General features: G+C 36.0%; 1 protein-coding gene across 1 annotated transcript in view; it reads right to left on the minus strand.

Annotated features, from left to right (window-relative positions):
- DNAJC1 (DnaJ heat shock protein family (Hsp40) member C1) overlaps positions 1-25953 on the minus strand; it is a 103603-nt gene that overhangs the window by 55691 nt on the left and 21959 nt on the right. Inside the window, exons 2-4 of the mRNA XM_080339716.1 lie at positions 7934-8035; positions 7088-7134; positions 564-729 (exon numbers count right to left, since the gene is read on the minus strand). Of these exons, the coding sequence (XP_080195842.1) occupies positions 564-729; positions 7088-7134; positions 7934-8035 (315 nt within the window). The remainder of the gene's footprint in view (positions 1-563; positions 730-7087; positions 7135-7933; positions 8036-25953) is intronic.

The raw sequence follows: 25953 nt of genomic DNA on the forward strand, positions 1-25953 counted from the left end.
AATATTTCTCAAGTTATTTTTAGGGTTTTTTTTAGTGTACTAAGTGCAATAGATTTTTATATGACAAAAAAATGAAGCAATCAAAAAATAATGTGGTTTATACAGCTTACCAATGCCTATCCTGTTAACAAAAACCCAAAACAAAAAAGCATTTAGCTAAGAACAAAGGCAAAGCAAGTATGACTTCTAAATGAATAAAAACTGGTTATTTCTAAACAACATTGAGGAAAACCGCAGACACAACTACAGTAGCATATGATTCTGCATCAACAGATGATAGAAGAGTTTTTATTCCTTTTGTTCCTTCCAGTTAAAAACCAAAGAACCAACTCTGGCTGTTTATTACCAAATCTAAAAGAATTAAGTAGTTTTTAGATTACTATTTCTGATATGTTGAATATCTCATTCTATAATTATCACAGTTTTAAATATAGTCCTTTTAAAATATAAAAAAATCCAAATTCAAAACAGTGGAAGTGGTAGAGATACTTATAAAATGCCAACTTTTGCAGGAAATTCAATACTAATAATTGAAGCAAGTTTGATTTATTACCAATACTTACCAGCTGTTTTTCCAGGTAGATTGACCAAACCACAGCATAATGACCCACTGTGAGTATAATGAACAAGAGTAATGCCAGCTCAGCATTGCTCATTTTTCTCACCCGCCTGTAGTAGAACACAGGCTGTCGCCAATCTGGTAGTCCATTGATCAGAATATCATCATACCTACAGTAGCAAATATAACAGGCTTTCATGGAGAGCTAAAAATGAAATAAGCCAAACCATCCAATTATAAAACAAAACAAATGATAATCCACAGACTGCCTGAACAACACACACACACACACACAAGATCATATAGTTTTTTGTTGTTTTTTTAAATAGAGCAATGCCTTGTTTTGTCAGCTGCTAGGCTTGCATCTGGAAACAAACCAAACGCTGGGGAAACTTATCTAGTCTTTTGGAGAAAAAAAATTCAATTGCTCCTGCAAAACACCTCCCCCCCAGTTCATTCACTTTTAAATAACAGACTTGTAGAGATGTAGATGTGTTCTACCTGCCCAGTAACCAGTGGGCAGATCTCCATGACAGTAGTAAATAATAAAACACAAACTACTAAAAAAGTAGCAAAGAGCAAGAGTCTCAAACACCAGAAACCTTTTTTTCTTTTACAAATTAAAAGCACAAGTGGTGGGGGGGAGGGGAGAGGTAACTTCGCTTTTGTTTTGTCCTTTAGTAGCACGGAGTTCATTAGGTAAAAATGCTGCCAGACTTAACATCCATTCTGTGTCAGATACGGGTTTAACTTAAAGGTTTGATTTCGATGTTAGAAAACAAAGTTCCCCACAGCGAGATGATTTTGATTTTCTATTTGAAAAGCTGTCTTCAAAATCAATTTCTTTTAAAACTGTTTAATTTTACTAACACTAAAGACAGTACAGAAACCATTTTAGGAAAATTTGTCAGTTTTTCTTCACATAAATGTCTTGAAATATCTCAGTGTGTCTAGCATCTGTTATTTACAGCATGTTATCGTCAATTTAAAAATAAACCACAGACATGCATAACAGATTCTTCTATTTGTTAACTATTCAGAGTAAAGTTTCAAACAAAAAAATCTCTACAGCAAACTCAAAAACCTGTATGTTCAAGATGCACAACCTGTTAATCTTAAATTGAACACAACTCATTACACATTCTAATCACACTGTTTCCAGAATTAAATCTGCACTGAAAGGCCTAATTTGGTGCAACACATTGACCAAAATATTTTAATTAAAAATATTCTGAGTTAGTCGCAGGCCTAATTACAGGAATAGAAATAGGGCCTATATTGTCATGCAGGTCAGTAGAACTCAGTAGTAGGTTTTTCTCAAGTAAATTGACCGATCCAGGAATAATAGCGCAGCTGCTAAACTGCCAGTCTTGACATGTAAATCAATTTAAATGCAACAACTGCACTAGCTACTTTGATAGTTATTAAATTGATACCTTGGAGATGCACTAAAAAAAAAATTTCAACAAGCAAATTCATTTTTTAAGCAGAAGAGGCGGCAATGGTTTTCCATTTTAGAAATATACTTTAATTCAGCACATCTAAAAAAGCTGACTTCTGATAAAATATTTGTCCAAGTTGACACGCTTATTTCTATGCAAAAGATTTAACACTTCATGATTCTGCAGTGTTCTGAATGCTACCACAAATACAATTCATATTAGAAAATTTTATCTTCTATGACAACTGTGAGAATACTAAGATTAATATTCATTACTGTAAAATTCCAAGTATTAACTTGCTTTTTTCCCAGTAGGTCAGAATGGATTAACTACTGATGCCTTAACACAAACTCTTAGGATGTTATTTCAAAACTAAAAGTTCTACTTAATTTTTTGTTAGTAATTAAGTAGAAGTTTTATCAGTTAAAAATAATGCATTTGCTAACTACTTTATTCTTTGAATAAAGAAAATATTTTAGAAAGAAAATCATGTTCAAAACAAATAACCCTGATGACAAGATTTCACAGAAGATGATCTTTCTTTGAAAGCTTTAGACAAATATATGTAGAATTAAGAAAGATTTTTTTTTAACACTACTACAAATTTATTAAGCATTTGCCTTTCTTATACACTAAGGCTTGTTAATTGATGTACTGAACATGCAGCTACCGATTAAATAAGGTCCATATATGTGAATGGTAACAACATAGTAGTATGTAAAACACAACTGCAAGCTAACATTTGGCAACCATGTTCTGTTCCAAGTTATCTGTTAAGAAAAAATAAATTAAGACAGCAGAGACTCCTGTATTAAACACTTTAAACAGCACCGTGTATTTACTAGGCCATGTCTGCTGTTCGGAACAACAGTCTCCAAGGATTAAGTCTCAGAATCAATGCTCTATTGATTTTACTATCAATGAGCATTATGGCTCACACGACTGGCCATTTTAAGGGAAGATAGCTTCTATTATAACCCACTTTTTAGAATATATACTGTTAAAAGATAAATCGCTGCTTTCAATAGTAATTAAGCCCTGTATTTGAAAAATAAAGATATCAATGATTTTTAGGTTTTCAACTGGAAAATGATCCTACTGAAACTCAGAAGCTTCCCATAACTTTTAAATCTTGATTTCTAAATTTAGGTTGTTGTTTAATTAAAAGCACGTTTCTCATTAAATTATTTCTTTATAGAAATCTATATAAACTATGAAAGATAGTTAATTCGTGTGCATCAAGAACTACATTCAAAATTTAATTACAAAGCATTATTCTTTTGGCAACCTATATTAATTCTTACTCTATATAAGAAAAAAAGAAAAATCAAGCTGAAAAGGAAAAGTATAACTGCAGTATTTTTTCCTCAGACATATGTACACAGAATACAGCAAATCTCTGACATACGAGTATGCCTGCCAGTTGTCTCTAAAATGTTGCAGTCAGCAAGCTAAAAAACCCCAAAGCACTAGTCCAAAAACAAAAAGACCAAAAAAAATCCCCATTTATAACTTAAGCTGAATCTTTATTTTAAAACTCAGAATTCTATACAATACTTGTTAGTCTTGTTCTAACAAGTAACCAACTGAAAGATTATTAAAACCTCATTCTTCTGTAAAGTTTCATGAATTAGTTTTTAGAGCTCATTGTAGAATCAATTACATTGTAAGACAAAAATAATCCATTAAATGTAGTAGCTAATTACAATATCATCTATTTTAATATAATTTACTTTTCCCTTTAGGAGAGCCATTGCATTTCATATTTCAAACACTTTCAGAGATCTGATCTCATTTATATACTATTACCTTGAATTAATGAGATCTATTCTGAACTAAGGGAAAACTGCACTGGTGGTTTTTATTTTGGGGACTTTTTTTCCTCAAGCTGTCAAAGACATCCAGTGCTACATCAGCCAGAACAATTTATACCTATGAATACAGACATTTAATTATAATGAGAGCTAAGATAAACATCTTTCTTACTCTAAACAAGTGTATCTTAATTCCTTTGCAAATGCTTCCTGTAATCAAGCCCACATTGTTACAGAGGATAGGCCTGGTAGGTAAAAAAAGCTCCTTAAAATGGTAACAAACAATGAAATTAAAATCTAAGATTTTTGCCTAATTACAATTAATAGAAGTGTGTAAAATTATCTACTTTTTCACAAATTAGAAATAATCAAAGGCTAATAAAATTTATCATCATCAAGTTGATTTACCAATAAATGCCCTAAAGTAACGTGTATTTCAGGAAATGCACCTTTCTCTACATGCCCTAAAGATAAACTTTTCTGTAGAATTTCACACACGCTGCAGGGTGTATGTAAAGCGAAGTATTTTGTTCTGCTGCATGTGTGTTTAATGTTAATCACTGCCACATTAAACTATGTTGCATGTATGTTTCATGTTAGAACGTTTGAATATTTTGATTATTTATAAAAGTGTGTACCAGAAAAGTACTAGCACCATAATATTACTATATTCCATAGTACTACTAATAATATCAGTATATTTTACAAGCAACTATGTAACTTTCTCAAAAAAACAAACCACATTTTCATTATAAAGCCTTGTATTATAATTGTCAGTAGAGGAACTATAATATTTTAAGAAAGGCTTCTGCCATCAGATAAAGTAGAAATTCACTGATAAATATGAAAATACAAAGATTTAAGAGAAATAATTACATCTAGCTGTCCAACAGATCTGTCTTTTTAGAATGCTGTTTCTGCACACGCACACAAACAATTAACACCTCTGACATTGACCAAGACATGAAGGAAAGGTGTAATTAGACCCAGTTTTATTGTTTCAAAATGAGTTAATCACTCACTCATACAGTGCAGGACCTTATTCCTGGCACTCCTGGCTGTGCTCTCTGCACACCCAGCAGGCCCAGCCCTTTTGCAATGAACACGGAGGCAGGTACAGCTGACTTCACCGGTGCTGCAATCCCATGCCCCACACCATTCAGGTGTCCAGCTGTGAAGGGATTCCCAGCTAAACCACCAGAATTCCTCAGGAACTAATTTGTAAGAAACAGAACTAATTTCCATCTCATCCCATCAGACCTTTCAGTTATTTTAGGAATAAATACTACCACACTGCCAAGGGCCAGGGAGGGGCAAGAAATCTGGCAGAAAGCCTTGTTACAGCAGAACCAAACAGGTGTCTCTGGAACCAGGATAAAACAGAGTTCATAAGCTCTGAGAGACAAAGGGTGCAGCATAGTTTCTAGTCACTGCACGGGCATGACAGTAAACTTTGCACCTCTTCCCCTAAGTCCACCACCTCACACAACACACAGCCAAATACCAACATTTTGGGAGATCCCAAAAGCCACTACTCTGCCCTCTCCTTTGCCATATGGTTGCAAGAAACCCATGAGGTACTTTACAACAGGAACAATATTACACGGGAGCAGTTACTTAGAATTGTTTTAAAGACATGCTACAAGAACACCTTGCAGGGTCCAGGACAGACCACCCTCCATTTACAAGCTCAACTGAGAGTTTATCATTAGATTGTAATAAATCAAATCAATACAGGTTTTCTCAAAGCAATGAGGCCATATAGCTCTCCTACTCTTTATGTTATTTCTAAATACTGCATATTATTTCCAGAAAATTATCTGAAGGTAAATAGTATTTTATCCACTACATTTATATTTAATCAACTATAGAAGCAATATCAACCATACATCCATACTGTGCAAGAGAAATGCTACATTGATTTCATCATCAATAGTTCATTTTGTACACAGACAGTCTAAGCTAGAACAACCTACTACTGCTTTAACTTCTCAATTGTAATCACAGTGCTGCACTAATAAACAATTTTCTCACAAACAAGCTGAATTAGCTAGTCACATTTGTAATGTATACAGGGCTTAAAAACATGATTTCTACATGTTATTGCACCACAGTTCAGAGCAAAAAGCTGCTCTTACAGCTGCAAAGAAATTCCATGCTGGAAATAGGTTCTAGAGAGGCAGTATCATAAAGTGGATGTAAACGATGTTATAAACAAAAAGATGGGAAAATTTTCAGGAGAACTCACTTTTCAAGTTGTCTGACACCCTTTAACTAACAATTCTTTTTAAACTTTCATTGAGTAGAACTTCACAATGAAATTGTCTTGTGAGAGGTGAAATAAAAAAAAAATAATTCCAAAGGTACTTCTATGAAGTACATTTTCATTACACTTCAAGGGAGGATTATCAAAAAGTAGATAATCTGTACTATAAAACCTGGACTCCTGCCAAGAAATCTACAAAGCCAAAGACCCTTCAAGAAACATCTCGCGAAGCCCTGCTTAAAGACTTGTACACCGAAAGATGATTTACTAAAACCCCAACCCAGAAGCAAAACTCTTTCTGTTCTCCTTATAACCATTAGTTTTAATGGTCATCCACTTAAAAAAAAGCTCAAAATAATCTTCTAGAAGGCAAATCAGCCCCAGGTTTTCACTTCTGAATCCTGTCCCCTTCAAGTACTGCTGGACCTGCTCCTGAAGCATCAAGGACCACCTATCATTTACTTAAAAATGTAAAATTATGCTATGTATATCAAAGTTTACAGTATTATAGATAGTACATCTGAGAGAAAAAACAATGACCTAAGCAGCAGAAAACAATGTTGAAGAAGGCAAACATTGGAAATAATCCCTAAATATAATGGAACAAATCTTTTATTGATATAGTGAGATAGGAAAGACGGTTGAATCAGTCACCTATATTTTCAACCACAGCCTTAATAAAACAAGCAATGATAATTGACATAACTGAGCAAAAAGTGATGAAATTGTTAAGTGTTAAAAAAGTGCTCCAAATGACAGCTAGCTTTTAAAATTTTTCCAAATTTTAAAATTTTTTCCAAATTTTAAAGAAGAATAATCAGTATGTCACACAAAAATACATACCAGCTTCTCCTTTAAGTCACATACAATCTTTAATAAAAAAATAGGAATGACAAACTTAAATTATGCAAAAAGTCACCGGAAGAGTTACAAGTAAAACAAATAGTACTTTAATATAACACTGGCATGAACGCTTTATCTAAGAACCTGTGGCAAATTAACTCACCTCTGCCTCCTTTCTTCATCCTTTAAAACCTCATAGATGGCCACCAACTAAAACAAAACCAGAAAAAGACACAGAGTTTACTTTAGGACTGAGTTTATAAAATCTGCATAGTAGTATAATTTTTTACATCTGTCAACTAATGAACTTTGCTAGTCTTCATGTTTCCCTACAACACTAAGAAGCAAACTCAGTATGCAAAAGAAAGTGACATATTCATATACAAAGTGTCATGAGATATACAAACAAGTAACTTCTACAGAAGATGTTTTTTTCCTCCTCACAGTTAGCAGTCTTGTCTCAGTTACATCTTAAAAATAAAAGGTAGCATTTGTTTCATCCTAAAGATCTTATTGAAATTAAGTAGCCTGTAATTTAGTCACCCGAAGTCTATTTTTAAAGGTAGAGCTAATTACAGTCTCATGGTTTCATTCTGTAAAGATTCAAAAGGTGAAAAATCAAAAAGTAAAATGAATTGTTTTCATTATATTACGCCTACATACGACTCGCATTGACAACCAAACAGAAATTTTCCCCACTGCTTTTGAAAAGACTATTTATAAACAGTCTTACAAATAGTGCAAAACATATTTTCCTCCTAAGAATATAAGTCTAAATATTACATTAAAATTATTTTTTAATACACAGGTAAATACTAAATCTGAGTTTTTCAACAAGTTAATTCCGAATAACTATACTTGTTTTTAATCCATCTACATCAGGAAAAATGTAATTCAATGTTCAACTTAGTCATTTCAAAGCTGTACTACTGTTCTTACTAAAATGACAATCACAAAAAATTTGGATTCCATTTTCCCTAAAACTTCTGTTGTCACATATTGCACTTACTTGCCTAAACTGTGTTTCTGCATTTTCATCTTTATTCTTGTCTGGGTGTAAAATTAGTGAAAGCTTTCGATATGCTTTCCGAATGTCTGCAGACGAAGCATCCTGGAAAAGGAAAACAAAACGAACCATCAGAAACTAATTCCCAGAACTTTGTTAAAGCGAGAAGAGCGGCAACCAAGTGCTGGAACTACAGCAACGTAATTAGAGATGTCTCACAACCCAGCCATGCAACCAGCCTAAATGACTGAACACTCATTCAGTTATCTCTCACCTTAACTTCCTTCATTACCATACATCCATTACAATGATATTTGCCAAAACTTCCAAACACTTTCTTCCTTAAAAACTAACCCGGGTACCTTATGCACTATTCAAAAGTTCAACTAAAAACTGAAAATGATTGCATCTGCATATATACAAGGCAGACACCATTTCAGCAAATTATCATGCTCAATTTCCCAAACTCAGGGCTTGCTGTGAACTCTTCCCTTATTAATATTAACATGTAATTCACCACTAATAGGACTCCATTCAACTTCAGCTTCACCATGTCTAAAGAACAGCACTGGTCTAAAGTAGCTTCAAATTGCAGTCTTGAAGCTATACTGTGGCACTGACACCAATCTATACCTTAATCTTTATCAGAATTGCGCACATTTTATGAGGAAAATATCAAACTTGGAACATAAAATGCATAAATGATGTAAGAACCTGGCTGCAAAATGTACAAATTTCTGAATTAACGACCACTATTTAGTACATGCTATAAAGGTATCCAGAAATAGAACATTTTGAGAGTTGTATGATATAGTTTATAGCTGTTACACTCACAGGAAGATCCACAAAGCATCACATTTAAACAGAATTACTTGCATTCTATTACTAACATGTCCAGGGCAACATTTTAGAAAACAACTGTTTATCTGACAATTTTTATTTCTTGATTTTATATATATTGTTCCCCAGTACATTCTCTCTCTCAAAATTACAGTGTCAACAGGGATTAAAAAACACCAAAACCCAGATCTGAATTAGCTGTGAGAGGAACAGAGCTGAAATAAGATAATAATTAATGCAATACTGTAATTAGACTGTCACGCTTTTTATTATAAATCATTATTTTCATTTCAAAATTTTCAGTGTGTACAAGTTAGGGCCAGGAGTGAATATTAGAGAAAGACTGGAGGAGGGGAAGGGGAAAAGGATAAAGCAGGGGAAAAATACATAATTTGAGAAAATTCAGCTTTGAAATTAGAGTTTAAGAAAGCTAGTACTATCCCCTAATGCAAGACCAGTATCTATAGCCTCTTGTCTGTCAAAGGAAGATGCTTTTATTACTCACGGGGAACATTTCTCCTGAAAAGGCTGCATATGCATTTTTTTCATTTTAAAATTTTCTAACAGCTCCTTCTAAGGCCCATGCCCACCAAAGCAGAATTCTTCAGGTTAAGTACCAGCTTGCTTCCAGCTTCATTACTGCCAGTGAGTTGTTTCATACTGCCATTGTTTTAGAGGTTTATTTTTAACTCTTGGTTAAGGGGAAGGAAGAGACAGTGACTAAATATCTATTCTAAGTAAAAAAAGAAACAAAGTCTTGAGATGTAGACTTAACAGAATTATATGAAATAAATGTAAAAATGCAAAGTAAATAAATTTTTTAAAAAGTAAGGATTAAAACCATGATAACCTCAAGAAATTACTACCTCCAGACCATGTATTTTGGATAAACCACAATCTTACTCTTTCTCTACCACACATTTAGACGTGCATGGTATTATTTTTGGAACATTCCCGACAGACAGTTAAAAACACGATGAAAGCATATTAAAGAGCTTCCCACAGTATTCTTCCAGTAACTTCAGACAACAAGCAAGCAAAAAAAATACAGTTGTATCCAAACAATCTAAACTTATTTGGCAGCAGCACAATTATTTGTGTAAATGGTCAGGACAAAAGGTAGCTTATCTGTTTCATGCTTAAGAAAAGCAAGAGATCCCAACTCAACTCTGTAAGAATAAAGTTGCTTAAATATTTATGTTGCTTTACCTTCAGAAGTTTAAAAAAAAAAAAAAAACACCACCATTTACAAAACATTTACAATTCATTTTAGTTACTAGAAATAATTTAGAGACTGTTTTGTTTCTCCTCATGTATCAGCCCAGTCAGCCACTTCAAAAACAATGTGGAATTGTCTTCAAAACAAAATATAATATTTCAACACTACTATAGCAAATAAAAATCTGGAAATAGTTTACTGGCCATGGTTTAGCTAAACCTTGAAAGCGATCTCTATGAATATATCAACTAATTGTAATTAACCCCCTAAGAGGTTGAAAACAGGACAATAATACCAATAAGTAATTAAATATGGGATGTTGCTGTAAATGATTTAATTACACCTAGTCCATATAAATTTCTAAAGCAACAATAAGTCTGCCCGTTAATCGATTCTCCACCATAGTGTCAAACACAACACCAGAAAAAGCTGTATGTTCCAAACATGCTGAAGACCACTCTCATATGAGTCACTGCTGCTCAGGAGGAAAAAAAGCAATAGTACATAACATATCTTTTGAAAAGATATGTTGAACCTGCTCAGCTGTCAGCTGCATAACTAGAAAAAATGTGCATAGCAGACGAGTTAATGAAGAAAAAGGTGTTTCGAGAATTAGTTCTCAGAAATACCAAACTGCAAGTCTGTGTTTAAGCAGGCCATGGTTTGGCCTCTTATGCATGCAAATATGCAAGTATTTATGAAGGAATTTTTTTAATTGCTAACAGTTTATTGAACAAGCAGAGTGTCCACGTGTCTAGTCACATGACCTCTAGGCAGAACTTCAAAGTTCCATCTTTTACACTTTTTTGCATAATCCCTTACATTACAAACAAGTATTCTAGTACACAAGCAAAATTACCACTTGAAGGAATCAACAATACGTCATAAGTTAAACACACTTCTTAAGGTACTCTGTTGGAATTTGTAATTTTGGTCTAAATGGTGATATACAACAGTTTCCAAAGACAGGGGAGAAGAGAAAACATTCTTCTCACTATTTATGACTTTTGGCAGTTTGTTCAATTAAGACAATGAAAAACACGTTACTAAATTTTATTTTACTCAGCATAATTTTCATATTCTCTAGTACTACCAAGAAGAGTTACAGAATCACAGAACAGGAGAATGCTAGAGATTGGAAGGGACTTCGAAAGATCATCTAGTCCAATCACCCCCCACCGGAGCAGAAACACCTAGATGAGTTTACACAGGAATGTGTCTAGGTGGGTTTTGAATGTCTCTAGAGAAGGAGACTCCACAACCCCCCTGGGCAGCCTGTTCCAGGCTCTGTCACCCTCACTGAGAAGAAGTTTCTTCTCATATTTAAGTGGAACCTCCTGTGTTCCAGTTTGTACCCATCGTCCCTTGTCTTATCATTGGTTGTCACCGAGAAGAGCCTGGCTCTATCCTCATGACACTCACACTTTACATATTTATAAACATTAATGAGGTCAACCCTCAGTCTCCTCGAAGCTAAAGAGACCCAGCTCCCTCAGCCTTTCCTCATAAGGGAGATGCTCCACTCCCTTAATCATCTTCGTTGCCCTGCGCTGGACTCTCTCCAGCAGTTCCCTGTCCTTCTGGAACTGAGGGGCCCAGAACTGGACACAAGATTCCAGATGTGGTCTCATCAGGGCAGAGTAGAGGGGAAGGAAAACCTCTCTGGATCTACTAACCACCCCACTTCTAATACACCCCAAGATGCCATTGGCCTTCTTGGCCACAAGGGCACAGTGCTGGCTCATGGTCATCCTGCTGTCCATCAGGACCCCCAGGCCCCTTTCCCCTACGCTGCTCTCTAATGGGTCATTCCCCAACTTATACTGGAACCTGGGGTTGTTCCTACCCAGACGCAAGACTCTACACTTGCCCTTGTTATATTTCATTACATTTTTCCATGCCCAACTCTCCAGCCTGTCCAGGTCTCGCCAGATGACAGCACAGCCTTCTGGTGTCTCAGACACTCCTCCCAGCTTGGTGTCATCAGCAAACTTGCTGACAGTGCACTCTATTCCCTCATCCAAGTTATTGATTAATATATCGAATAATACTGGCCCCAGTACTGACCCTTGAGGCACTCCACTAGATACAGGCCTCCAACTAGACTCCGCCCCATTGACCACGACTGTATGGCTTCTTTCCTTCAGACAATTTGCAGTCCAACTCACTTCTTGATTGTCCAGATCACACTTCCTTGGTTCAGCTGTGAGCATGCTGTGGGAGACTGTGTCAAATGCTTTACTGAAATCAAGATAGACCACATCCACTGCTTTGCCATCATTTATCCACCTCGTTATGTCATCATAAAAGGCTATGAGGTTAGTTAAGCATGACTTGGTGAAGTTCTATCATTAGACTAGAAATACATAAGAAGAAACAAAGAAAGGATTTTTTTCACAACACGTACAAAAATAATCTCAATAGGCATTTGCCTTCTATTTTTGTAAAATTAAATCCTTGCTGAAAATGCATGAAAATTCAAATCTGGTTTCCTCCTCTTGTCTATACAAATTCAGACTCCCAGCTACAAAGTTCACTTGAACCTTTACAACAAATAGAAAAACTGGTGTTGTACAGTACATCACTCCATTGCCTTCCATTCCTAATGTAACTATGATTACTAATGAAGCTAAAAAAAAAAGCCTCATTGAGGTCCCAAGACAATTCTTGGTGAACACATAACATACCAGATATTGCCATAGGCAAACAGTGATTAGGTCAAAGGGAAAAAATAATCAATGTCTACATAGTTTTCACTTACCAACATATACAATTCAAAACCTAAATTGTTCCCTTGAGTGCAATGCAGTTATACAACAAGACTTAGTTACTTACAATTTAGCAACTGCTTCTAACACAGTAAATGTGCTCAATTCATCTTGGGTTTTAAATGTGCCTGCCAATGTCTTCAAATAGGTGGCATTATCTTTATTAGCAATAGGAAGGCACGTGGTCCAGAGGACCAAGAATACAGACAGAAATCGCATTTCTATTCACTTGCTGTTTGTCCAATCAGTTGTTAATGGGTGAAAGGAGAATGACATCGGTGTATCTGTTTCATTGCAGCACTGCTGAATAACTGTGTAAAATTTTCCACAGCACGTGTTACTGAAGCTATATGTCAAATAGAAGTGACAATTGTATGGAGCATCACCTGACTGTATTTCAAATGTGAACCTTACACCTGTAAATAACCTCAGCGCAGGCAGGCCTTCACAAAGCCATTCACAGCCATCCCAAATTATAAATCAAACTTATACAACCCAAATGCATATGGTTTCTTCAACAAAATATTCCATTCAGAACTTTTGTGTAGAAGAAGGAGTGTAAGTCACCACTTCCCTTTTGGTAAACATCAGGTATACAAGTCAAAGCAGAACAGAAAAAGAAACAAAAAGTAAGCTTTGTAAATACACAGTCACATATTTTTCTTCCGTGATTTGAAACTGCAGAATGCACAGGCTGTCCCACAAAAATTCACAAAATGAGCAGGGGGCAGCTGTCTATTAAACATTATGTCACCATTGCTACTTTCTACCTCGTTGTTTTCATGTTAAGTCCACAGAAAACTAATATCCCTAAGTGTCGGAGACCAAGCAAACATGACTGTAGGCCAACAATTAAACATGCACAGACCTCATTCCTTGAGCAACATCAAGGAACACAGTGTGACCCATCATGTCTCATTCTCACATGGGGACAGAACAGCAACCACTGATGGTCCACAACCCTTCCCTAGGTAATTCTTAGGACGGAAACTGCTTAGTTGTAACCTGTCTTCCAGCCCGATTCTCATCCCCACTTTGGTTCAGCATAGACCTCTTCAACCTGCTTGAAGGCCATTCTGACTCTGGAAGTTTATCACAAAAACTGTATAATTCAATGGCCTTCATTCACTCTAGACTTCCTACCTTTTCCTTTTTTATTTTCTTTTTTTAAAGTAAATGAGACTCTCTTAGAAACAAAAAAGTCCCTCCATCAGTACCAGTAGACTTAAATGGCATAATACATATCTTCTGTGCACAATCACAATCATCCCTGTTTTCATAAACGCCTTTTTCAGAAAGTGATTTCCCTTTAAAAAAAATCAAAACACAAACAAATCACACCTGCATGCTGTTCCTACACACAAAAATCACTCAGCAGCACCAAGAAGAAAAGCAAGAGCTACCTAAAGCAGTCATAGCCATAGCCAACATGCTTGCTCCTCTAACAGCCACAACAGCACAAGGAAATAAATGAATCTTCAGCCATATCCAACTTGATTAAAATACCACTTCCATATTTGTTTCACATGCATCCACTGCAACCTGGTCCTAATTTAATCTTCCATGACCAGATTAGTTCCAAGAAGTACACCTGAGTTTGCCAAATTTGCACTTGGAAAAACATCTATGAGGGAAATGGAGCCTTGTAGCAAATTCCAGAGGTGGGAAGGAGCTGCTCTAGGAAAGAAAAGCAAGTATCTCCCAGAAGACCAAGCATTATCTGTGAACTTTTATAGTTAACAGATGCCAGCTGAGTTTTGGCTTAAATTCCTTGCTGCATAACTTTTGTTCAATTCACCCTTTATTTTTACGACATACATCTTTTTCAAGGATGCAAAATGAGTTAAACTCAAATTTGCTGCTTCTCTACAGATGAATGCTCCAAGTATACCCCGGCAGGAGGAGAGATGTGCTCTGCTGCAAACCGAGCCATGTGTCTCACAACATTCCATTGATTTAAACTGAATAACAGCACAGCAGGGAAATACGTAGGAACTAAAAATAATGCTAAAAAGATGTTCTAATGCTTTTTTATGTTGCTAAGTTTTAAAGCAATTCATGAAATGAAAATGAATACAAACCAGCACAATGTATTCCTGTGAGCTTCTGATAACTGGCACAATCCCTTCACTGGCATGTTTGTTTCCAGGGGAGTGTGTCAAATGAAAGAAGACTCTGTTTTCAGCCTACCATGCCAAATGAATGAAAATTCTGCTGCCTCATGCTTGAGAAACCAAAAAAAGTGTTCGCCTCAGCACATGTGCACAATTACACATGCTTAGGTTTTCTTGACCAATTTGAACAGCAGTATTTATATGTAATTTTTTTCTTCTGTTGAAACTATTTTAGCCTTTTACCTTTTTTACTCTGATTTTCAGAAACTGATTATTTAGGAAAAATTAGATTGCCCAAGAGAACACTGTCATGTATAACCATAAGTTATGATTTAACATGAGCTTTGTCTCTGAGATGCAGAGAACACTCAACAACTCTCAACATTTTTAGAATTACTCTTCACATTCAAAATGACAAAAAGCTATCAAACAACAACTGAGGACATTATTCAAGTCAATACTGACTAATACAAAATCCTGCTACTGTTATAGTTTATTTCCATTTAGTTGTTCATTCTGGTACTTCAAAATTAAGGAATGATTAGGTATACTTTATTTATTTCACATTTTTCCAGGAACACTGTTATGTATTTATTTTTATTCCATATCATATATTACATTTTTGTTTACATACTTATATATATTATATATACTTTTATAATATTGTTTTATTGATTTATATATACACCTGTGTGTATTCCCTTTTAGGCTAAAGAAAGTGGTTTCTAGGGAGTTATCTTGAAAATTTGCCTACTGGATTAGAGATTTCCAGTCTACAGCTCTCAGATAAAATACTACATACAAAATTCCTGATCCTTCAAGATATTCACAGGAACTAAACTGCTACAAAGAAAGACCACTGTTTTTACAGTCCAGGTTGGCAAGGAAAGCAAAATGTGATGTCCCCTGCAGTGTGTTTTGTTAAGAAAGTTTATTTTCCCTGGGTTTCCTGTGGCAAAGACTTGTAGCATTTCTTGCTCAACGCATTTGCCCCAGACAGCACAGCCCCCCGATTTACCAGAGAGGTGACACTACATCCAAGGACAGCTGAATGCAGCCCACACTCACCGCTGAGGAGCATCAGCATAAGGCAGTGAAGATTTTCAAGTGTTGGATCTGATAAGCTCCAAAGGAAGGCCAAAAATATGCCGCTATTTTATATTATTTTATTGCTAAATTTCAGCTTTAGTATGTTTCCAGCTTCTTTCAAGAGAATAAGGAAATAAAAGAAATTAGAGAATCAGCAAGGCTGCATCCATGCCAGGTCTTTAAAACTTCCTCCTCTTGCTTATCCTGTTCTCATTACACCCTTCCACCAGAACTGACATTACTGACCCATATGTTCCCACACACCTAGCCTGTCTCTTCAAACAACTGCTTCACAGATCTCAATTTAAGCATAATTTTTTGGAGGGAGATGACTAATGATCATAGACTCTGGTGTCCCCAAAAAACACTTGGGCTACTAATTACTGAATTCCTGTGTCACCTAACTGTTGCTGTCGCTTTTGTGACTATATCTTTAATTGACTTGTAAGCTCTAAAACTTTTTTGAAAGGTGTTTATTACCCTCCCTTCTGATGTCCAAAAATGAGGAAAGGGCATACGAGAAACAGGATATAGGATGTATGGCTGAAAAGAAAATAAAGCCATACAAGAAGCCAACAGAGAACAATCATCTTCAATACAGAAGTTTTCAAAAACCTACCCATTATCTTATGCATTAACACAACATTTACGTGGTGAATAATCCCCACAGGCATCCACTATTTATTAGGAACTATTTATTAGGAACCTCCTCAGCCCTATCAGCAGTGAAGGACACCAATCTATATGCCCATACACAAATGCATCATATATATTTTCATAGACACACACAGACGCTAATAAAAAAAACACATGTAAACAAGTGTACCTCCCCAGCAGACCTAAACATTTATACAATGCTCTAATTTGTAATTGTTGCTAACTTCACAAAATATTTTAAGAACACAGTTAAATAAAAGCTGTTACATAAGTTAGGAATGAATAGACAGTGATTGTTTTCATATCTTGACTTAAGTAAATTTTTTTTAATGCGCAATGTTTTTAAACAAAACATTGTGACAAAAATTAAGCTTCTCCTGCAGGTGCAAGACAAACCGGAAAGAAAATAAATCATACTTTGAAGAGTTAAAGGGTCTGTCACAAATGAAAAGGTGCATCAAACAGGATTTTATGAGGTCTCTCCCAGGTCCACTGGTACTCAATAATATAACCAGCAAGTTGAATTACAGGTTCACTATTAAACTAGTAGTTAACGCTAACCTGGGAAAACCTACAAAGATGCTGGTAAAGAATTTCAAACGATCCAGACAACCTGGAGAATTGCTCTAAAAAAAAAAAAAGTGACTTTATTTCCTAAGTACAAGACTAACAATGTATGTCTGGACAGAATTCATCAACTGCACAAACAGGGGACAGAAAAAAGCAGTTAAACAAACTATCAGTGAGTCACAAGCTGTACATGAGTCAGTGGCATGATGCTGCCTCTGTGCAGCACAGCCCACCGTGACACCAGCAGTACAGCAACAAGCAACCATGCCATTTCACACAGCAGTGGTAAGACCTCAGCAGATTGCTCCGTCCAGTTCAAACAATGTGGTTAAAGAAAGCTATAAGCCTGTTCAGATGATAAGAAAAAAAAAATCTGAATAATAAGAGGTCTAGGAGAAAAACAATAGTGACTTGTTCAGAGAAACTCAAAGAACAAGAGTGACTTAAGCCTAAAGATAAGGCAGCTGACACAAGGAAATAACATCTTCAAATATCTAAAAAATAACAGTAAAGAAAAACTGAATAATTGCCTTGTCTGATCTATCAGGGCTAAGCAGTAACAGTCAGGTAACAACACAGGAAAATTCAAGTTAGGTACCAGGAAATTTCCTAGAAGCATCACTAGCATATCACTGGAACAGACAGCTGAAGTCTCCTTACACACATTTTTCAGGCATGACTTAGATTTAACCAGTTCTGTCACAGCAGGGTATAGCAGGTCACTAACAGTCCTATACTTTAGAAATTAAATATACTTTTGATGATCAATTTAATAATTACTTTGAAAATATTCCAACTGGATTTACTGCATCTGTTTATGTAGTCTAAAAGATCCCGGCTGAAAGACAGTATTCTTGTCGCTCTGAGGATGACAGATGCTCATGCTGGAAGAGAAAGAGTCAATGAGATTTTCACAAAACCTAAAAGGGCTTTGAAAGGAGTGGAGAGTATCAAGAGGTGGCAGGAAACACTTCTTTGCTATGAATTTGAAGTCCCATGGGGCCCTGCTCTATGACTTGGACCGCTAGGCATTACGCTTATTATCCTGTTACACAGCAGTTTCTCTGAACTACCAAGAAAGTCATTCTGTAGTAGATGACCACTAATAAGTCATGCACATAATTTGAGTTTAGAATACCTTCTCCATCCGTTATCAGCTTTAGACTTGAAAGGTAATACAGAACAGATATGATCAGCAACATTCCTTGAGAAGGTCAGATTAAAAAAGAGACTGAACAAGAAAAGCAAGATAGAATTTCTACAAATATAATTAAAAAAAATTAAATTAAACTACTCTTTTTTAAATGTTCTGTATTTAGTTTATTATAAATACATACTTAATTCATGCAACATAAACACCTAAAATGAGGATATGGCACAGCTGCTCAGCTGCTGTAGTAAACCATATCCAGGCACAGCAGTTGTAATTTCTTGATTTATGACACAAAGCAGAAGCACTGCTTTCAAAATCATACATATATATTTATTATAAGTTTACAATATATTTACATATTTTTTATAAATATGTTTAACATATTTTATATTTGCTCCCACCTTCCTTGTCCTATTGTTTACCCAGGACCATATTATGATATTTCTGAAAGACTCATTTTGTAGAAGTAATGTTATTTTTCTTAGTTTAAGGAGGCTTAAAAATAGCCCTGTCCCCTGAACTTGAGCTTTGAGATCTAGGTGTAGCCAAGTCTGCAGTCTTTCATTTGTTTGTTTGTCCTTCCAGAGCCTGGAAGAAGACATGAAGCTTTCACTGGAGATCAAGAAGTTTTTCATCTCACTGCTACAAAATCCACATTGTTCAGTTTGGATAAATCGTTAATACCTTTCTCCACAAAATAACCATAGTGAAATGAAAGGCATGAAAAAGATGTGTGAGGTGGTTGTATTTTCCACAAACAAAATCATGTTAGGGGAACATTACTTTCCTCCTCCTTCAAGAAGTTGTTCTACCATTTATTTTTGGCATATAGAACAGAAAATATTTACAAATCTTGAGATCTAAAAAAAAAAAAAAAAAAAAAAAAGTTGTTTGGGGTTTTTTTAAGCCTTGAACCCAACTGATCAGAGGTGGCAAAACACTGCATATTTTTAACTAAATATGCTTCATTACAGACTACGTTAAAGTAACTTTGAGATTATATAGTAATACCTCTAAAAGCCCTAAAATACATTTACAAACCTGTATTAATTTATTCAAATTATAAGATTGTTTTTCCAAATGCATTGCTTTAAATAGCTAGGTTAACAAAGAACTACCAGCAGCATTTATCAAATTCCTTCCTTCTTTACTTAGAATACTTTCTACTGAACTAGTTAGGATTTAGCCCTACCCGTCATGTAGGAGAGTTGCATAATGATCCCTTTATACTCATTAACTACCATTTTAATGAGCTATTACTACCTCGGGACTCGGAAGACCTCAGGGAGGTTGTAACATGCCACTACCTATATAGTAATTCACTGCTGACTTAGTACATAGCCTCCTTGAAAGAATATAGGAATGCCCTCCATCACCCTCTGCAGCACAGATGCCAGTGTCAGCAAAATTTCTGTGCGTAAGTCACATCCAAACCTAAAACTTAACAAACATCTCAGTTAAACTCCAATGAGCTAAACAGATTACCTCGTAGTGTGGCCCACCACTTCGCTAAGAGTTATCACGTTCCTAACGAAGTGACCTGAAAGAAGGAGCATTGCCTGACTGCTGCAACTCACAGTTTGATGGCATAAACCATGGCAAATCTGACAAAGGGCCAGGGCAGAAGGCAGGGGATGCTAACATCCCAAAAGACTATTCGCAAAACCTGCCAGAGTCTGCCTTAGCCATAAATCAGTCAGGCGATGTTTAAAGGTACCTGGATAAAGAAATCAAGTTTTGTATTAGGTACTATCAATTAAAATTGACACATAAAATTTATAAGCAACTGAAAGCCAAATAAAATTATTTTTTTAAAATCGTGCCCATATTAGAAAAGCCACATATATGCAATGACTTGTGATGGAACTGAGTTGAAGACAGCCCTTCATTCACTAGCAATTTTGTATGGAAATTTGGTACTATGGTCACTAAAAATGCTTATCTGACATTATTTCTAGTGAGAACGAGCCAAATAATCCTTAAGGAAGATAATTACCTCTCAAGATTTATGGCAGCTGTGGGCAGATACTGTTACACACAGTGGCACACTGTTCCCTGAATTGCTCTCTAAGATTTTCAAATCAAAATGTTTGAACTGAACCACAGAGGCCCAAGTAAGAGGCAGAAAGATCATGTCCCTGCTTTTCACAAAGCCATTCCCTGCAAACGCTTACTGTTCTTCTCTTCCAGTACTACCTTGAAAGCATCATTTGCACCAGGGAAGGAGGGGAGTAAGAAACACTGATCCGTAAGCTGCATCCCTCTTGGCCTGCAAGAGCTGGAAAAAGATCAGAAGACAGATGCTGCCCAAATTAGGAGACCCTCACAACAGGGCACACCCCTACAGAAGCAGCCCAGGTAGCAGCGGGTAGAGGCACCACAAATGACACTTCTACTCCCCCAGTAATACCCACAGCAAGGCTGCAGCTGAACCAGATGCTCTGAAAACCTAGCCAAGTCCAGAAGAGACAGAGGGCAGCTCTGCACAAGGAGAAAATGCTGAGAAGATGAGCGTAAAGTGAACACTTCTCCTGATCTGTTTTAATCGTTCTCCAGTCAGGTGAGTGCAACACCCAACAACCTCATCACTACAAAAGCTGGTGGGTATCAGACACATCTATGTCACTGCCTCTCTCCCCTTATACAGACACAAAAATAATTCAGCAAAAACAAGCCTTTTTGGCTGGGAAGCTAAATAGCTTGTCACCACCATCAGAGGGCTAGGAGAGGCAAAGTAACAGCTCTTACCCAATATTAGTTCTGAAGACACAAGTGAAACAGTTTGGGAAATGTTCCCTGCTCCTGAGAGAAAAATAAGTGGCAAATGTAGAGTCAGTTTTTTAGCCACTGATATTAAAAGGCAGCAGTTGTATGGAGTGTATTTGCCTCCCATCACCTTTCATCCACCCCTAGAGACCTATTCACAAGTCACTGCAGGGTTGCAGCTGGACAGCTGAAAAGAAATCTCTTGCTTCCTCCATCCCTATTTTCATCTTCTCATCATCACAAGCAGAAGTAAGAGATAAGAGGAATTTTCTTCTGACACCTGTATTTTAAGGATAGCTCCTCAGTCTGGAGGCAATACAGAACAAGACAAGGAGCAACAGTCAACTGCAGGAACTACAAAGTTGGGTGAGAAGAGCTTGTAGCAAGACAAACACTGCAAAACGAGAAAGGACCAAAATAAAGGGGAAGAGTATGCCTTTTTCTGTGCCTGGGAAAAAGAAGAATGAACAGTTGAGTGAGCAGCAACGAAAACTTGGCACAGGTTACATGCCATTAACTACGCTACCAGAAAATCTGTTTCAGCCAACTGACGGCAGAAGATAGTGGCTATTACCAATTCATTTACTTGCCTCTCAACATGGGATTACAGGATTACCAGCATCAAAGATAACAGTGAAAGATAAAACTGTGGTCCTGCTGCCTCAAGTAGAAACACTGACAAATGCAGAATACTTCAAGTGCAAAATCTACAAGAAGTTTTGTGACCACGGGACTTAAATGAAGCAAAGGTAAATTCTAACATGGGTTCTGCCCCAGATTTTCAAGTTATACAGTCAAGACTAAAAGAAACATCAACAGGCAAGCACAAATATTTTTAGTAGGTAACTTCTGACAAAGGTGGAGAGGAAAGTACTGAAACTGTAAATCCACAAACTACTACACAGAAAACCAAACAACAAACAAACCTCCTGTTACTGACAATCCTACAAGTATCAATAATAGGCCAAAGACACATTTGCCCGTGTCTCATAATCCCATCCATGGAATCAGGTGCAATTTCTCCCTCTCATAACTTGTCTTTTTTGGAAGGAAAAAAACACAAACACAAAACAGTGGTGTCAGAAATTTGAAAAACTATTTCTGAAAAAAACAAAACAAAAAACCCAAAAAACAACAACAAAAAACAAACAAAAAAACACAACCAAACAAAAAAACCCCACAAACATGGTAAGTATCATAGGCCAAAATAAAAAAAAATATTTACTGCAGGGTGAAGAAACTGAGGAAAGAAGAAGAAAGGAAGAAGGGGACTAAAATCAGTCTGTTTCCTCATCTAATTCCCTCCTCCAATTAATCCCATACAAACCCAGAGCCAACTTTAGGCAGATGCCAGCAGTAGAAGCTGTATACCCTGTGGCAATGTCGACAAAGAGAGTGCTGTTGGCAAACAGACTAAAAAGATAAAAATTTTTGGTCGAGTTCTATTTTTGTTCTTTGAATCAAGAGAAAGAATGCTATCTGGGGTTTTTTAAGTAGGAAGAGAAGCTATTGTTAAAAAATGAGATTCTTAACAGATCAGATTTTAGTTTAATTAAATCTAAAATATTAATTTACAGTTGAAAAATTAAGGGATAACAAAAATATGAGAAAGATAATACACGCTACAGACAATAATGAGTATTCTGAACAGGTAAAGGAGATTTGGGAAGAACTCGGTGGTTCCCTGAAAAGGAACTACAATCTGTCGGCATTACTCCTGCCGCTTTGTCTTTATGCAACGCACAGAAGATGACTGCTTACCCAGTGAGCAGCTATTCAGTCTTTTTCTCCACACATTTTTTCATGTGTGGCCTCATCTGCTCTTAACTGCATGCTGTTCAAACACATTTGGAAGCCGTGGTTATTTGTTTTGAGGCCCATCACAATGGCATCGGAGTTCATCAATAATATTATTCACCATTGTAATATCTTAAGAGCCGAGTGTGCATTACTTTCCTTATTTTATAGATTACAAAATTACACACGGATTAAGGTAAAAATTCAGTAATCTCAAGTGCTAATTTTATCTCAGATATGATTTTTCCAAGTGCTCAGTATCAAACAACATTCCATACATTCAGTGCACAGACTTTAATCGACTTCAGCTGCAGCTGCAAACCCTCAGCATTTCTGCATATAAGCCCCTAGTATCTCAAATTATGCAACCAGAATTGCAGAGCACTCAAATCAATTAGTCACCACTTGGGAAAAGTTTCATTTAAACGACTTGCCTAGCATCACATAGGAATTCTGTGGCAGAGAGAGGAACAGAACCCAATCCTCAAGGGCACTTTCCGTCTGACTGGCTTACCCATGGAACCTTTTTTTTTTCCCCTGCAATCTTCTCCCCCACTCTCTACATACCCTCAACATCTACAGGTTAAACAGTTTTTACAGACAACAGTCTCTTTCAATACATAAGCCTGAAGCTGCACTGGGGCCAGATCTCTCCCTGAGCCTGAATAAGTAAAGACCCTGTAGAATATAATGTAGTGAATTAAAAATCATCACAATGAACAAGCACAAAGAAACCAAATTAAGATTTGAAACATTCTGAAAACTGACATTCCCTGATTTTACAGTATGCAGTCCTGGAAATTTGTTATCAGTCTTTAAGAGCAATATCAAGGTACATAGCTGTTGTACAAAAAAGACGGAGAAACAAGTAGATTCAAAAAGGAAAAAAATATTTGCATAAGCAATGCAGACCCGCTTCATAATACTAACTCACAAGCAGTGGTTTTCCTCCCCCTTTCAAATAAACCCCAGCTCTCTGAAGAATCATTTTGATTCTAAGAGGCTTCACTAAATCGCAGAATGATCTGGCTAGTTATCAGCTTGCCTATTTCAAATTACAAATCTTAAGACAAAGATAACATAAAATAGATTATGCCTTAAAATAAGTATAGCATTTCTGAAAGATATGCAGAAGTAGACTGGCATCTGCACAGAACTAAAAACCAGCATATGCTACATCATTTTAGAAGGGCAGGGAGAAATCAGTAAACCCAGGGCATCAATTAGGAAGGGGAAGGAGACTGCACGTATTACAAGCAGATGAGCCCAGGTGTAGACGGCCAATTCTGAAACACACAGTGTCCAAGCAACCGATGATTCTCCTACCGGAAAGTGTACTTTTTGTCTCAAAAGACCCAGAAGTATTTACCAAGCACTTTCTGCAAGGTGTATGTATTTTTATCATCTAAGACAAAGAAGCACAAGACCTAGCACCTTGCAAAATCTCTCAAGTATAATGAAAATAATGAGATTCTAAAAATAATGGCAGCCACATGAGAAACTGGGTGAGCGTTTTAATTACCAATTCTGTTATGGTACAACAAAGTTTTTCCTTAATAATTCAGTAGAACTTCTCTACGTGTGACGGTACTCCAGAAGCACAAACGGAGATCTCTACTTTAAGATCGTAAATGACTGCAACCATTTTTTATCCAAATTACTTGGAATCTTGTTGAAATATAATTTGTGAGGCTCATATTCAGAAGTTATAAAAAAATCCAGAACTGTTGTTCTTATGTGAATGGTCTTGTTACCATTTAACAATACAAGACATACTTGCAATGCTTTTGTGTCACCTCTATCTCATTTTATTACCACATTTAATGTAAAACATTTGAGTAAGAATTAAAAAGCCTTATATACTCTGGAAGACAAACTCCATTAGGGCTGAATAAATATGAATAATCCAAGTCTTCTCTTAAGAGAAAAAAAAAAAAGGTATTTGTAGCCATTTATATTTGATGTAGTCTATGTAAGAATAAAGGACTAATTCAAAACAAAGAACTAGACTCTTATCACAAAGGGCAATCAAAATTTGCATGCAATTGAAACAACATTATTTTAAAGATTAAAATTCCAACTCCAGAAGTTTCCAGGAATCCTAAGACATGTATTTACATGGGAGTCATGCTGCCTAAATACCAGTAGAATTGTGCTGCCAAATAAACTGACAGGCACACTAAGCTTTTATTCAATAATATTTATAGATCTAGATTCAGACTTAAATATCCCTGAACTGAGAAATTACAGGCACCTTTACAAGCAAGGCAACTCTACATATGGAGAACAGTTTATCTTGCCCAAGAAAACCTTTCTGTTTATATTGATCTAGAGTTGCACGGAAGAGTCTTGTTTATAATGGATTCTTAGCATAGCAAGCGTTCCTTGAAAAACTGAAATGAGGGCATTTTCCATAATCATCTTAATTTAGACAAACTTCACACGCATGCACAGGTTATAAACTATATATATACTTGATGTAATGATCTTCACCTGAAAGACTTTAAGAAAATTTTAAAATCAGGTAATAATGTTAGATAAGACCAAGCAAGGATTCTAAGGGAGAGAAGCAACTCTCAAAAATGAGAAAACAACAGAGGAAAATTTGGATATGGTCCACCAAGATACAACTATAATTAGTTTCCATATTTTTTTATCAATATTTGTACCAAAAAAGTGAAAATAAAAACACTTTTAAAAGACAACAAGTCACAAGTCAAGGATATTTGTTCAGTTGTTAATATTAACAGGAGATACATACAAATCCAGACACAAGTGAAAAAGCTTTACTAATAAAACAAGAAAAAAGGATTTTTTTTATTTTTTTTTTTTTTACTTTCTTTACTGAATGAGTCTCCAGAAATCTTTAATTGGGGCTGAAATTTAGGTGAATATCAAATAAAGGCACACAAAAAAAAATCCTTGCTGCTCGCTGCATTAATGAGTTGCAACACAATGAAATTCAAATTCTGAAAGGCTCTCTTATGGCAAAATAAAACAAAAACATGAAGAGTTAATTCCATGAGCAACTTTGAGTTCTTCATATTTAT

This window comes from Nesoenas mayeri (genome assembly GCF_963082525.1).
Source record: "Nesoenas mayeri genome assembly, chromosome: 2".
NCBI lineage: Eukaryota > Metazoa > Chordata > Aves > Columbiformes > Columbidae > Nesoenas > Nesoenas mayeri.